The following is a 16658-nucleotide window of genomic DNA, read 5'->3' on the forward strand; positions in this document are numbered from 1 at the left end:
TCTCATGTATATCATTCAGTTTTTGGAGGGTTAAAATTGTATTAATTAAAACGGATGATCAAACATAATTTTAAGAGAATTATAAATGTCAACTCTATGAGTAAAATCCAAGAATAACTTTAGCTTTATTGTTTCTTTGTGTAGCACCGTAGTTTGGCCACTTTAATTACAGTTACCGTCTTTATTCTCTATTGCTTTGGGCAGCTCATGACTTTATTTGGGGCATGATAGTAAATTACATTTTGAGTGGCAGATCCACAGCACTTGTGGTGAAGAGAGCCCGTTTGGCAGGCGGCCGGGCTCGTTAAGCAGAAATGAGTGATGCAAGCTCCTAATGTATGCTGACTCAAACCACTGTCACGTTGTCCAATCTCCTCCCAGGTGAGCAGGGCATGGAGAGTCCTCGCAGAGGATGGCGTTCTATGGTTCAGGTTGTGCCAGAGGGAGGGTTACCACCAGGATGCCAGCGTCTCCAACTCCCCCTGTTGGAAGAGCACTCTGCGAGACTGCAGGAGCGCGGCCAGGAGTGTCCGCTCCAACTGGAAGGTGGGGGTTTGGCTGCTCTACTTCACTGAAACAGGAACCTTTTTTAAATCAAATTACTAAAACTGAGAGGTGAGAATAGCATATAGTCGACTGATCTAAATTAGACGATATATTAGTACGTGATTAACGGCAGATCCTGATGTCTGCAGTGTTTGCCCGCTAATTTTTAAAATAAATTTCATTACTAATAACCATTAGATCACTGATACTGTCCTACGATTTATCCGCTGATGAGAAAACAATCATAATGTTCAGTGTCTTGAAACTCCATCAAATTCTCTGACATTACAGCTTCTATGATTTATTAGTGTTTTATGAAGAAGTCAACACGAGTTTGTGCATGTCTGTGTAATGAAAGTGATATGATTAATGATTGTTTTTTTTTATAATGTACATATAGGATATCCCTGGTTGTATTGTGTCCCCTTTTTGTCAGCTTTAAGTTTATCTCGCTATACAGGTGCTGGTCATAAAATTAGAATATCATGAAAAAGTAGATTGATTTCAGTAATTCCATTTAAAAAGTGAAACTTGTATATTATATTCATACATTACATACAAACTCATATATTTCAGATGTTTATTTTGTTTAATTTTGATGATTACAAATGACAACAAATGAAAATCTCAAATTCATCATATCAGAAAATTAGAATATTGTGAAAAGGTTCAAAATTGATGGCCCCTGGTGCCACACTCTAATCAGCTAATTAACTCAAACCACCTGCAAAAGCCTTTAAATGGTCTTTCAGTCTAGTTCTATAGGCTACACAATCATGGGGAAGACTGCTGACTTGACAGTTGTCCAAAAGACGACCATCGACACCTTGCACAAGGAGGGCAAGACACAAAAGGTCATCGCTAAAGAGGCTGGCTGTTCACAGAGCTCAGTGTCCAAGCACATTAATAGAGAGGCGAAGGGAAGGAAAAGATGTGGTCGAAAAAAGTGTACAAGCAAGAGAGATAACCGCACCCTGGAGAGGATTGTGAAACAAAACCCATTCAAAAATGTGGGGGAGATTCACAAAGAGTGGACTGCAGCTGGAGTGAGTGCTTCAAGAACCACCACACACAGACGTATGAAAGACATGGGTTTCTGCTGTCGCATTCCTTGTGTCAAGCCACTCTTGAACCACAGACAGCGTCAGAAGCGTCTTGCCTGGGCTAAAGAGAAACAGGACTGGACTGCTGGTGAGTGGTCCAAAGTCATGTTCTCTGATGAAAGTAAATTTTGCATTTCCTTTGGAAATCAAGGTCCCAGAGTCTGGAGGAAAAGAAGAGAGGCACTTCATCCACGTTGCTTGAAGTCCAGTGTAAAGTTTCCACAGTCAGTGATGGTTTGGGGTGCCATGTCATCTGCTGGTGTTGGTCCATTGTGTTTTCTGAGGTCCAGGGTCAACGCAGCCACATACCAGGAAGTTTTAGAGCACTTCATGCTTCCTGCAGCTGACCAACTTTTTGGAGATGCAGATTTCATTTTCCAACAGGACTTGGCACCTGCACACAGTGCCAAAGCTACCAGTACCTGGTTGAAGGACCATGGTATCCCTGTTCTTAATTGGCCAGCAAACTCTCCTGACCTTAACCCCATAGAAAATCTATGGGGTATTGTGAAGAAGAAGATGCAATACACCAGACCCAACAATTCAGAAGAGCTAAAAGCCACTATTAGAGCAACCTGGGCTATCATAACACCTGAGCAGTGCCACAGACTGATCGACTCCATGCCACGCCGCATTGCTGCAGTAATACAGGCCAAAGGAGGCCCAACTAAATACTGAGTGCTGTACATGCTCATACTTTTCATGTTCATACTTTTCAGTTGGCCAACATTTCTATAAATCCTTTGTTTTTATTGGTCTTCAGTAATATTCTAATTTTCTGATATGATGAATTTGAGATTTTCATTTGTTGTCATTTGTAATCATCAAAATTAAACAAAATAAACATCTGAAATATATGAGTTTGTATGTAATGTATGAATATAATATACAAGTTTCACTTTTTAAATGGAATTACTGAAATCAATCTACTTTTTCATGATATTCTAATTTTATGACCAGCACCTGTAGATGCTTTTATTTTAATAAATTACATATTCTGTCCTTAAAACAAAACGGGAGGAAAATTCACCCAATTATTTCCAACTTTGCAGATAGTAAAGAACATTGAATAAAGCTTTTCCTTTCAAACTAAAAATTTTGCTCTACAAACAGGAAAACCTTAGAAGATTAGCTTACCTGTGGATCACTCAGCTAATATTTTGTTTTGTATCCACTGTTTCTGAGAACTTGCTTTTGCACGGAGTTGACCAAGGAGAATCGGGCTGGCCATCCTATAGTACCGTAGTAATCTTGTTGGTCTCTCGTACACAAAAACATACAATCATATAAATAGTTAAAACTTTTGAAGTTCATATAATAAAAATTCTCTGTTCCCTTAGTGTGACGGATTTCTTATATATGAATCCAACTTCGTCACATGCCTTGTCTGAAAATCTGCAAGGCAAATGTGGAAAAAAAGCCTGTTTTCTTAATATAATGTTTTGGCTTATTTGTTTCCTTAATTAATTAATAATGTTTGATATATTCTTAAGTATTTATTGATTTATACAGACAAACTGTCCAGCACCTAAACTTTAGAAGAATCATTCAGCTTCATCAACTCTGTGGGATTTTTTAAGAGTTATATTTATTTATTTTTTGGAAAATCAATGTGTTCTTTGATAAGTTTGAAGGCCCAGGATTTTCTTTTCTTTTCTTTTTTTTGGATAACAGTTGGAATTTATGGTAAACTTTTGCTGACAGCTTAGTCTCTTGTATGCAGTGTTCACAACTAACAGCAAACATTTTTCATCCTGAACCCAAATGTTGACTGGTTCTTTGCTATTTTGACGATCCTTTTATCAATTTAAATGCATCTTTTTTCACCTCTCAAACTCTTGGTTGCATTTGTATTATCCATTTTTGCATTTTTTCATATTTCCAACTATTCAGTGAGTTTTTAATCACATTAATTCACACGACTCATGGGAAGGATTAATTTTACTCAGATTTTTAGACAGCATGTAGACAACTGTTTGTGTCCATCCATCAATAAATACCAGATGTTTGGCAACTGCTTGTTCATCAATAATGGCAAGGAGCTACCCGGCTGATTGAGGAAAGACATTTAAATGTCTCAATCTCTAGACATTATATGATCTAAGCACCTTTTCAGGCTGTGCTAATCATTTTAATCCTTAACAACATGGTGTGTGGTGGAAAGTTAAGTTGCACACATCTTAGCTGTGGAGCACAGTGGTGGCAGCATTGTTCTGGGTTGTTGGTCAGAGCAAAATGGAGAGAAATAGAAGAAACAACAGCTGGTTAGTGGATTAATGAGATTTTTCTGTTAAAGGTCGTTACAAAATGCCAGGGAACTGATTATCAGCTGTTTGAGTTTGGTTCTTTTCATCATCTAATTGTAGACCGATGACGTCTAGTGGGCCACCATATGACTGCTAAGAGATCTCTAAGCAACATGAGCCCTAATCTAAATCAAAATAAGGGTCTTCAATAAGTATTGAAAGATAGATGTTTTTTAATTAAATCCAGCTATGCTAGATCCAATTTGTAAAGAAGAATGGCATGCAAGGAAGAGACAAGATATCATCCGATTCGCACCTCATTCTTTTAGATTTTTGTAGGAATGTTCCTTCACCTTCAGAATTTTGAACTACCAGTTGATTTATTACATAGAAATAAATATATTAAGGTTTGAGTTTGCTATGCAAAAAAAAAAGTCTAATCCATACTTTTTGTAATTAGCCCTATAATTGTTATTGTTTAAAGTTTTAAGCCCAACATCTCTGCCTGTTTAGAACCGAGTGGGGTCCGTCAGCCAGCTGCAGTTCGAGTTGGGCAAGATTCTGTGTAGCGTCAGCTCCTGTGACAGCTTTGTTTTGGCTGGGTGAGTTTCAAGGACGAGCGGATCTACGTCTGATATCCTCTTTGTTTAAACACAGCTCGATTGTTCTTGCTTCATCTGCATTGATTTTTCTGTCATGTTAAATTAAACTTGTTCATAGATTTTTGTGATTTAATACATGATGAGTAAATTAATGTAGAAAATGCTATAAATCCCTGTCTAAACCAATGCCAAAATGTTGCAATGTAAAGTAAATCAGGGGATGAGGTTAATGTTTCCTTTGCCAACTGAAGCCATTGTGTTCATCAGGCAACTAGATGCCAGTGAGGACACAGCTACCTACATAACATCTTTTTTTATAAAGTTTGGTTTCTTAATTTATTGTTGGTTTAACACTTTTATTAGCTGGGTTATTATTAGGGATGCACCGATCCAATATTTTTATCAGTATCGGTCCAGATATAAAGAAAGAAAATTGATCGGTATCGGTGACAATTGACTCGATATAGGGGCCGATCTATTGCTATGCTCTGCCATCATGCGGCAGCGCAACAACACAACACGGCCATACTGTTTATGATGGAGCGAGCAAAAGGATTTATATGTGGGAGAAATGTTCCAAGGGGCGGTGTTAAATCTTCAAACTATAACACCACCAACTTAATGAAACACCTCTATAAGTTTCATAAAAAGGGACATGCTGAGATTATTGGACTCGGCAAACAAAAAGGAAGCAGCGGGAAGCAAAGGAAAGAAGCGACATTTTTCCATGTAACAGTATACAGGCCAAAAAAATCACAGAGATGATACTTGATAATGACAATGACACTTTTTTTTTTTTTTTTTTTTTTTTTTACATGTTGACCAAGTCAGATATAAATAAATCAGTCATATTTATATTCGGGTTGTTTCCTATTTTTTTATTTTTTATTTTTTTAAGAAAAGGGAAATAAAATCATATGCACAGAAGAATGATCCCAGGTTTTTTTTTTTTTTTTACACAATAAATCCATTTTTAGGCGTGAGCGTTCTTATGCCGAGGCCCACTGGGGGTTCAAGAAGACAGAAATAGCCATAAAAAATGAACATATAAACTCTGATCTATAAATGCTTTCTATGTTAGAAAAGGTACCAATAAACTAGCTCCACAAGTGGCTCTGTCTGGAAAAGAAAGAGTGGAGCAGATAAGCTCTGAGACAGTTTCCATGTCAAAGGGATGAAAGAGAGCACATGCAGTTGGCCTAGGTTAAAGGGAAGTCCGTAAATCTGTCTGGGAGAGAAACGGGACTAGATCCTAAAAAATTCCGAACTCTGTCATCTATAACGAAAGATGTTGATGGCAGCAGTCCAGCTATTTCTGTCCAAGATGGTGTTTCAGCCAAACAGGAAAAGACCAGATGAGGCTACTATGATGAGAAAAGGTAGAGAGAGCATAAAGTTAGGGTCTGATCTAACAAACATTGCAGAATGTTATATATGATGAATTGTGGTCCTTTGTCTTCCAGCAACCTAAGGCTATAGCAGCATAACTATAGAGGTAGCTCAGGACAACCTGAGTCACTCTAACTATAAGGTTTATTAAAAATGAAAGTTATAGGTCTAGCCTTAAAAGTAGACAGGGTGTAGTTATCTTAAAACTTTGTATTTATACTACCCCTTACAACCATGCTGTAAATGAAGGTAGCAACCTGAGAAAAACTTAACTCTCCAGTTGTATCCATTAACAAGCACTAAGGATGACTTATAAAGATGCAATTTGTACCTTAAGACCAGAATATCAACCTTTCCGGAAGAATTCAGTTTAATAGCTGAACTGAATATAGAGCATTAAACTGCAGTCTAATTGTCTATATCTTCAGAACGGGGTCCAAGGGGGGAGATAGTGGGGAACCAGAAGCAGGGTTGCAGGCACTCAAGGCTCATCAATGCACTGAGGGAGTGAAGGGCTGGCCTGTGTGGGCTACTAGAACAGATAAGGTTTATGATAAAACGCTGTCGGAAAACACTTTGGATCCCAGTTTATTTTGCTTACGCTTAATCAGAGTGGCCATGCTGACCTTTGTCCGCTGCTGGAAGCAATGACAGTGGGCACAGAAGCATTACACCTGGACCACCTGGAGCAATGGAAGAATATGGCCCAGTGTTATGAAACATGTTTCATACAGATATATGCATCAGTTTTAATGACTTCAGTCACACCTTACAGCCCTATGTCTGACATCTGATGTCCTTTATCGGAACAAATGGCAACATTTTTCCTTAATAGAGTAAGTTGTTCGTTTTTAGTTACTACACCACAAGTGCACATAGTCACATCACTGCTTATTCAATAAAGTTCCCTCTAAATAACAGTAACAACTGTATTTATTGAGGAAGGAGGACATAAATTGCTGCTTAATCAGCTAAACCTGCCCTGAACTAGCTGGAATGAGGCAGTGATAAATTGTGAGGGACCTTAGGGGCCCAATAAAGGGCCCTTTAGGAGATCTGAAGCGTCTCATGGGACAAACTCTACTAGATTCCCATTAGTCCTGCTGGATCCCTTCATAGATGGTGGCCTGTTTGTATGGTTTAAAATTATACACGGAGCGCACAGTATCTAAACACTGAGGACATTCATTAAGTTGCCTGATGTGATGTGAACATGCTGTTAAATTTATGCATACACTGCTATAATATTAATGATGTCAATACTTTCCTCATAATCCTTTAACTGAAACTATTTTAATTTGTTTAGAAAAGAATCAATGGCAATTAAGAGCAGTGGAAATCAATTTGATTGGTTACAGAAAACCTTTTATTAAAGGACTTTAATAACAAAAAAGGAAAAAAAAAGCAGCTGCAGGATCATCAGCCATTAATTTTTTCACAGCGACAGAACCGATCTGCTGAAGTCTGCACAAAGTCTGAGATGAACTTCTTCCCACATAAGTTTGTTGGGAGAGATCCAACATCCTCGTCATGCTTGCATTTTGATGATGCACCAATTAAGGAAAAAGTGTGCACTTCTAATCTTGCCAAACCCTGCAAATCCACACAAACACACACACACACACCCACACACTAACATATTCACTCTGTATCAAACTGGCTGTTACTGTTACTGTTAGACACATTGCAGCTCCAAGGGGCTTAGGCATGATTGTATCTGTGAAGATGGCAGCAGGAGAGGAGATAGAGGAGGTGGTATGTGGGGGTCAGAGGTCAGGGCTGCTCTCTACAGGAGACAATTGTTCCTCATACAGAAAGCAAAGCTGATTTTCCCCCCTCTTCTTTAAGGCCATCAACGAATTGCTCCTCACAATGAACTCCTTTAAGCGCTGAAAGGAACTTTGGGGTTTTTATTTAGCTGAATGTTAGCGTCATATCACTACTCTAATTTTCAACACCACATGTAAGAAATGCGTTAATATCTAGTAACCCTGCCGTGTTTATATTAAAGGTACACATCTGGTGATGTGAGGCTTTGGGACACACTGCACTGGGACTCAACATCATCCTACCTCAAGTCCAACAGTCTGTCGGCGAACACACACCGTAGACCGCACGTCAGCCATGTTCAGATCAACAGCGCAGTGGCTGCTGCTTCATATGAGGATGGTGAGTGGGGATTTGTTTAAAGGTGCACTAAATGTTTGGTTTGAACATTGAAATTAGAATCCTGACATACAGCGCCCCCCTGTGAAGGCGTTCAAACATCCTGAAATTAAATTCATCTTTACTTGGGTGAATTGGTTCATCCAAGTCACAATAAAATTAAAATTAAAGCAAAAAACACCTTTAATAAAAGGCAAATATTTTTTTAACCCTGCTTTAATTTTTTTGCACGCTCTCCTAATGAAGCTTCTGTAAAATAACAGACATTGATTTTAGTAATCATAAAGAAAAACTAGAATACTAAAGAGGCACTGATGTATGAAACTTTTATTTATTTTTTTCAAATGTGACACAGCTAAACCATACAGCTAATAAAACATGTTAAACAGTGAATCACTGACATCCAGCCCTGAAATGAAATTCTTAGCTTATAGTGGCTTATAGTATAAGTTTATCGCTATAAAGACCACCAGCACTTTATAAGACATTTTAAAACAAACAGGTGGTTATATATATCAGAGACCGACTAATGTTAGAAATTACACAGTGATTAAAAACTGCAACACATGCCACAATTTGAAAAACACATTTATCTAAAAATCAAAAAATATTAACAATGTTTAGCAAAGGGATGGAGCTGCAATGCATGCATCAAGGCATGGCTACTCAATGCACTAATAAATCAGAGAAGACATCCATGTATCGCACATCTGGTAAACACTAAAACTGGCTGAAATTATCAGCCAGATGACATATTGCTTTGTCTCTAATATTTAGGATATTGGTTCTGCACATCATCTATCCATCTGAAAACCTGCTAAGCAAAGCTGTTCAGTATCTGGACATCAGAGCACTTTTTTTTTCAGCATTTGTTTCTGGTGTAGGTTGTGTAGACCTGTGGAGCACAGAAACAGGCGGAGAGCCCATCCACCACTACCAGATTGCAGGGAGGATTCAGGCTCTGGGTCTGAGCCCAGACAGTCCCGTCCTGGTTTCAGCCACAGGATCAAATGTTCGGTTGGACAGCGCCAACGACTGTGGATACTGGAGGACTGTCTGTGAGACTCGGCTACCCAAAACAGTAAGTAGGACACTTTGTTTTCATTTGCACCCTTAGCTTTTTGCTAATGGGAATATTAGGATATATACCTATGAGGGAGTCACACAGATACTTTATTTTTTTTGGACAGGTAGACAGCCTGACTCTGGTACCCAATCGGGTAGATCAGTCCCCGATGGTGGTTTTAGCAGCTGGAGAAGACGTCTACTTGTTGAATCCTCAGGAGGAGGAGCCAAGGACTCTGCACTCTGTTTATGGTCATCCTGTAACCTGTTTGGATGCATCTGATACCCTCGCTGCTTTTGGGGTGAAGCGCACAGGCTGGGCAATGCATGATGGAGGCAATAAGGTGAGTTCAGCTGATTAAGGGCTTATCTAATAGGAATACAACTAATTTGTAGAAGATATTATGATTTACATTTAACAAAACAAATTTTATAGTGAAAGAAAAGTTACATTTCTGTTAGTTCATCAATTATAAATGGGATGCTGTTATATAAACACTATTAATTTATGTCAATTTTGGGGGGGTTACCATTCAATAGAGGCATGTGAAACACATTAACTCTGGCTATCACACTTTTTTATTTTTATTTTAATGAAAATAAAGATGAGTCACATATAAAGTCTTAACAGGTTTAATCATGTCACACATTGAGTGTATGCTGTGACATCGTCATCCTCACACTCAGGTTGAATTTATAAAATGATTCAATTCAATGGAATTAGGAAGCAAACATGTACACCCACTAGTGCAAGAAAGGGTTACATGATTAGATACAAGATTTAAGTAAAAGACAAAAATAACGAACATACAGCTGTAAAATAACGGTGTACCCTGTCAGCGTACCCTGAGCTGAACTGTTCAATCTGGAATCAAAACTGTGGCTTTTAGAATAAAATAGCTATTTTTCCTCTGTTGCATCTATGTGTATGAATGTGGCAGCAATAGTTACTTTGGGCATAAGCCCCCAACAGCCTGATGAAACAAAGCGTACGATGGATACAGGTGCTGGTCATAAAATTAGAATATCATGAAAAAGTAGATTGATTTCAGTAATTCCATTTAAAAAGTGAAACTTGTATATTATATTCATACATTACATACAAACTCATATATTTCAGATGTTTATTTTGTTTAATTTTGATGATTACAAATGACAACAAATGAAAATCTCAAATTCATCATATCAGAAAATTAGAATATTACTGAAGACCAATAAAAACAAAGGATTTATAGAAATGTTGGCCAACTGAAAAGTATGAACATGAAAAGTATGAGCATGTACAGCACTCAGTATTTAGTTGGGCCTCCTTTGGCCTGTATTACTGCAGCAATGCGGCGTGGCATGGAGTCGATCAGTCTGTGGCACTGCTCAGGTGTTATGATAGCCCAGGTTGCTCTAATAGTGGCTTTTAGCTCTTCTGAATTGTTGGGTCTGGTGTATTGCATCTTCTTCTTCACAATACCCCATAGATTTTCTATGGGGTTAAGGTCAGGAGAGTTTGCTGGCCAATTAAGAACAGGGATACCATGGTCCTTCAACCAGGTACTGGTAGCTTTGGCACTGTGTGCAGGTGCCAAGTCCTGTTGGAAAATGAAATCTGCATCTCCAAAAAGTTGGTCAGCTGCAGGAAGCATGAAGCGCTCTAAAACTTCCTGGTATGTGGCTGCGTTGACCCTGGACCTCAGAAAACACAATGGACCAACACCAGCAGATGACATGGCACCCCAAACCATCACTGACTGTGGAAACTTTACACTGGACTTCAAGCAACGTGGATGAAGTGCCTCTCTTCTTTTCCTCCAGACTCTGGGACCTTGATTTCCAAAGGAAATGCAAAATTTACTTTCATCAGAGAACATGACTTTGGACCACTCACCAGCAGTCCAGTCCTGTTTCTCTTTAGCCCAGGCAAGACGCTTCTGACGCTGTCTGTGGTTCAAGAGTGGCTTGACACAAGGAATGCGACAGCAGAAACCCATGTCTTTCATACGTCTGTGTGTGGTGGTTCTTGAAGCACTCACTCCAGCTGCAGTCCACTCTTTGTGAATCTCCCCCACATTTTTGAATGGGTTTTGTTTCACAATCCTCTCCAGGGTGCGGTTATCTCTCTTGCTTGTACACTTTTTTCGACCACATCTTTTCCTTCCCTTCGCCTCTCTATTAATGTGCTTGGACACTGAGCTCTGTGAACAGCCAGCCTCTTTAGCGATGACCTTTTGTGTCTTGCCCTCCTTGTGCAAGGTGTCGATGGTCGTCTTTTGGACAACTGTCAAGTCAGCAGTCTTCCCCATGATTGTGTAGCCTATAGAACTAGACTGAAAGACCATTTAAAGGCTTTTGCAGGTGGTTTGAGTTAATTAGCTGATTAGAGTGTGGCACCAGGGGCCATCAATTTTGAACCTTTTCACAATATTCTAATTTTCTGATATGATGAATTTGAGATTTTCATTTGTCGTCATTTGTAATCATCAAAATTAAACAAAATAAACATCTGAAATATATGAGTTTGTATGTAATGTATGAATATAATATACAAGTTTCACTTTTTAAATGGAATTACTGAAATCAATCTACTTTTTCATGATATTCTAATTTTATGACCAGCACCTGTATATTCTTACAGGACTCTGAGCAACTCTGACCTCAGTGTGATGCACCGGCTCGTTGGAAGGTGTGCATGATGGAATCTAGGACACTTTCTAAATTTCCTTACCAGTCATGTTGTGTTATTTATCTCCTCCGATATGCAGACTGAGGAACCTGGTGGTGCTTAGTCTCCCCAGCAACACATTCAGGTGTTAAAGGAGTGTGGGAGGTATTTGTGAGTTATAGGTCTCCCAAAGCTAGCTATTTTACTTAAGCTCCCATGGATACTTGGTAGAATTCATGGTATCTATGATGCATGTTCCTCTTCAGAAAAGCCTTCCAACATCATGACATTTCAACTCTGTGCTTCATAGGGTTTCTTGTAATGCTGTATTAGATTTATACTAAACATGGTGTCTGCTCCACCGGCCCAAAAAACCCAAAAATTTGTGAGGTTTTAATAGTTTTCTTAGGAAGCAAAAGTCTCCTCCTTTTGTATCTTGCAATAAACATATATTTTTGCCTCATTGTTTGTATTGCATCTTCCAACCAGATCCTATTAGCCACTGAGAGTCGGGTCGGGTCCTCGTTTGTTGCCCTATTTGTGTTGGCTTGATAGTTTATCGTTAAAGATGCACTGACTTCCAGAATGCTCATTTTTTTGTTTATTAGCACCAGCACAAGTTAAGACAGCACCACAGGGATGAAAATCGCAAATGACGTGAGATCAGTTGATTAACATGTACAGGTGCTGGTCATAAAATTAGAATATCATGAAAAAGTAGATTGATTTCAGTAATTCCATTTAAAAAGTGAAACTTGTATATTATATTCATACATTACATACAAACTCATATATTTCAGATGTTTATTTTGTTTAATTTTGATGATTACAAATGACAACAAATGAAAATCTCAAATTCATCATATCAGAAAATTTGAATATTACTGAAGACCAATAAAAACAAAGGATTTATAGAAATGTTGGCCAACTGAAAAGTATGAACATGAAAAGTATGAGCATGTACAGCACTCAGTATTTAGTTGGGCCTCCTTTGGCCTGTATTACTGCAGCAATGCGGCGTGGCATGGAGTCGATCAGTCTGTGGCACTGCTCAGGTGTTATGATAGCCCAGGTTGCTCTAATAGTGGCTTTTAGCTCTTCTGAATTGTTGGTTCTGGTGTATTGCATCTTCTTCTTCACAATACCCCATAGATTTTCTATGGGGTTAAGGTCAGGAGAGTTTGCTGGCCAATTAAGAACAGGGATACCATGGTCCTTTAACCAGGTACTGGTAGCTTTGGCACTGTGTGCAGGTGCCAAGTCCTGTTGGAAAATGAAATCTGCATCTCCAAAAAGTTGGTCAGCTGCAGGAAGCATGAAGTGCTCTAAAACTTCCTGGTATGTGGCTGCGTTGACCCTGGACCTCAGAAAACACAATGGACCAACACCAGCAGATGACATGGCACCCCAAACCATCACTGACTGTGGAAACTTTACACTGGACTTCAAGCAACGTGGATGAAGTGCCTCTCTTCTTTTCCTCCAGACTCTGGGACCTTGATTTCCAAAGGAAATGCAAAATTTACTTTCATCAGAGAACATGACTTTGGATCACTCACCAGCAGTCCAGTCCTGTTTCTCTTTAGCCCAGGCAAGATGCTTCTGACGCTGTCTGTGGTTCAAGAGTGGCTTGACACAAGGAATGCGACAGCAGAAACCCATGTCTTTCATACGTCTGTGTGTGGTGGTTCTTGAAGCACTCACTCCAGCTGCAGTCCACTCTTTGTGAATCTCCCCCACATTTTTGAATGGGTTTTGTTTCACAATCCTCTCCAGGGTGCGGTTATCTCTCTTGCTTGTACACTTTTTTCGACCACATCTTTTCCTTCCCTTCGCCTCTCTATTAATGTGCTTGGACACTGAGCTCTGTGAACAGCCAGCCTCTTTAGCGATGACCTTTTGTGTCTTGCCCTCCTTGTGCAAGGTGTCGATGGTCGTCTTTTGGACAACTGTCAAGTCAGCAGTCTTCCCCATGATTGTGTAGCCTATAGAACTAGACTGAAAGACCATTTAAAGGCTTTTGCAGGTGGTTTGAGTTAATTAGCTGATTAGAGTGTGGCACCAGTGGCCATCAATTTTGAACCTTTTCACAATATTCTAATTTTCTGATATGATGAATTTGAGATTTTCATTTGTTGTCATTTGTAATCATCAAAATTAAACAAAATAAACATCTGAAATATATGAGTTTGTATGTAATGTATGAATATAATATACAAGTTTCACTTTTTAAATGGAATTACTGAAATCAATCTACTTTTTCATGATATTCTAATTTTATGACCAGCAAATGAATATTGAAAAACAAAGTGAAACAAAACGTAGTGAACTGAAGGGGTCAAACAAAATCACGGCAGCCCCACCCTGACTCTCATAGTGAGACAGGTGTGCATGCACCTCTACAGTTACTGCTGTGGTGCACACACACACCTCCATTTGAGTTTTCACCTCAACACACATTCAAAACCAGGATCACCATGCACCACATTTCCATTTATGTCTCCTGCAGTTTGAATTATACACGCATCCACTTAAATATCAACAGCAGAGAGATGTTGCTTATTAAAACTGGTCTATGTAAAAGACCAGCAAGCTGGTCAGATCTTATCCTCTTCATTGTCTGAGTTCTTTGAATATGATATGTATGAATTAAGGTTAGTTTGAATACACCTGAAGTCTGTCAATGCATTTTGAAGGAAAAGCAAAGCTCCTAAAGAAAAGAAATCAAATCTGAGGTGTTGGTTTTCACTTCATGCATCATCAAATCACATAAACTTAATGATTAATTAGTGAATTACATACATCACTACAGTAAAGGAACTAACAATATAGTACTTGTGTGTTAATGGAAGTGATGGAGCCGTGTCAAGGCTTTTTTAAGGGGTAAATGTGAATGTTGGCAAACGGGATGAAAACCTTACACCTCTGCTTGCTGAATTCAGACGCTCTGTATAAAAGGCTGCTAGCTACCTCCATCGCTCTAATTGTAATGAAAGGTTTCCATTAGTGTTAACGAGGCCGCTCATTTTCTCTGCAGGTGCAGAATGAGAAAAAGAAGACGTGGAACCAAGTTAATTGTAGTATGCTTTGCTCAAATGGAAATATGCTGCAAGTTGTTTACAAATGTATTCCATTGCATAGAAAAGTGACGCGGACAATCATTTTAGGATCATGCTATCAAGATTTTGATTAAATGGCCATTTTTTAATGTTGTTTATAGGCTTGATATGTATGATCTCTCTGAAACATTGCAAACTTTTACAACCTGCTGATCTAAATGTCAGCTTGGTCTCCTTGTGCTACAATCCCCATCACCTTGTCTCCCCTTAGATGTGATAGTGATGATCCTATGAGAGGTTTGTTTATATTTAAAATAACTGTCCTGAGTTACAAAAAACCCTCTCTGGACACGTCTCCTAATTACTACAACCTTTGAGTATACCTATATCAAGTGTTGTTTCTTAGCTAGCTTCTGTTTGTTTCTAATAATACTGGGTTTCCAAGGGCCTTATGTGGCTAATTGACTCTTTAACCTTTACTTAGTGCAAAGAGCCTTGAGACACAATACTCTATGGGGGGAAACCACTCTTGGGCCACTTAAGCCTTTGAGAAAACTTCACCTTTTCTAATTTTAAACAAATTAAAAAGTAATCAGCTTATAGTTATGCATTGTGAAAGATTTCTTATAAGCTTGAAAGGAGACAAAATTCATAGTAAATACTGTAACAGAGGTGTAGCTTTGAAGAACAAATTTAAAAAATCTTTTTTAATTTCTAAAGGGGTTTATAAGAGATTTTTTGTTCTTTGTGGCTAAACTGCTGCACTGACATCATACTGTCTAGAGAGTAGGATGTAGTTTTTCGGCAGCACTAAAGCACCACATAGTGGACCAACTGGAAAGTAGCACTGATGTCTGACTGGGCTTAGGCTATATTTACTGGAAAATTGTATTTTCCATAGCTTTGTTTTTTTATTACAGCAAAGTGAAAGGTTAATGAATTTTTATTTTCTTAAATGTGCTACATGAATCTTATTGAAAGGATTCAAATACCTACGATGTTATTAATATTTTAAACTATCAATCAATCATTTTTCTCTGGTATTCTTCCCGGCTTTCATTATAGCATTATTTGGGCATCCCATTAATAAATAATCTAGGCTTCTGTAACATGAAAGAAGTAGAATTTCTTTTTTTTCTCGAAATATTCCAACCATGTACACGTGTCAAAATTAACTTTCCTAAGAAAATGTTTAATTTAACAATGACGGAGACCTAGTTCATAGCAAGTTGTGCTCCATTAAAAAGTAGTTTTGTGTTGATGAAGAGAACAATAATCTTATGGAAAAATGGTGGACTGCTTTTATGTAGAAGAATCTGCATCACCAGTTGCTTATTTAGCTGCAAGTTGACCAAGTGAAGACACAGAAGTGATATGATGGAAAGCAGAGGCTGGGTAGCTTGGTAGAGTTATCAGCTTGGCAGCACTAAGACCTTATCTTCATGAAGTAATTGCAGCTCTTTTTTTATAAGCACAATTTTGAACCTAAAATTGTAAACAATTGTGGAAAAGTTATATTTACACTTTAATCGAAGGAAAAAACTTAATTAGCATTAACGGATTCAAACCCTTTGAGGAATCGCTAACCAGATTTTTGCCTTTCTCCACAGGTTTTTTTTTTAGTTTTTTTTTTTTGCAACTAGCTCTTAATCTCTGAGGTTAAACAACTTTCTGTCATTAACCAAATCTTCTGAGTTTCCTTCACTGGTTCCTTCAGATTCAAGCTGGAGAGACTCACACTGAAAAAAGTTGTCGTCTCATTGCAACAACTTGACTGTATGCAGTCCCTCAGACCAAGCATGCATGTAGCAACAGTGGAGAGGAAAACT

At 38.4% G+C, this 16658-nt stretch overlaps 1 protein-coding gene across 1 annotated transcript in view; it reads left to right on the plus strand.

The window, feature by feature from the left end:
• Nucleotides 1-16658, plus strand: part of fbxw8 (F-box and WD repeat domain containing 8) — a 37552-nt gene that overhangs the window by 4215 nt on the left and 16679 nt on the right. The window contains exons 3-7 of the mRNA XM_038293625.1: nucleotides 382-546; nucleotides 4409-4497; nucleotides 7898-8055; nucleotides 8937-9133; nucleotides 9243-9461. Of these exons, the coding sequence (XP_038149553.1) occupies nucleotides 382-546; nucleotides 4409-4497; nucleotides 7898-8055; nucleotides 8937-9133; nucleotides 9243-9461 (828 nt within the window). The remainder of the gene's footprint in view (nucleotides 1-381; nucleotides 547-4408; nucleotides 4498-7897; nucleotides 8056-8936; nucleotides 9134-9242; nucleotides 9462-16658) is intronic.

This window comes from Cyprinodon tularosa, unplaced genomic scaffold (assembly GCF_016077235.1).
Source record: "Cyprinodon tularosa strain WSP-4 unplaced genomic scaffold, ASM1607723v1 ctg109, whole genome shotgun sequence".
In the NCBI taxonomy this organism is placed as follows: Eukaryota; Metazoa; Chordata; class Actinopteri; order Cyprinodontiformes; family Cyprinodontidae; genus Cyprinodon; species Cyprinodon tularosa.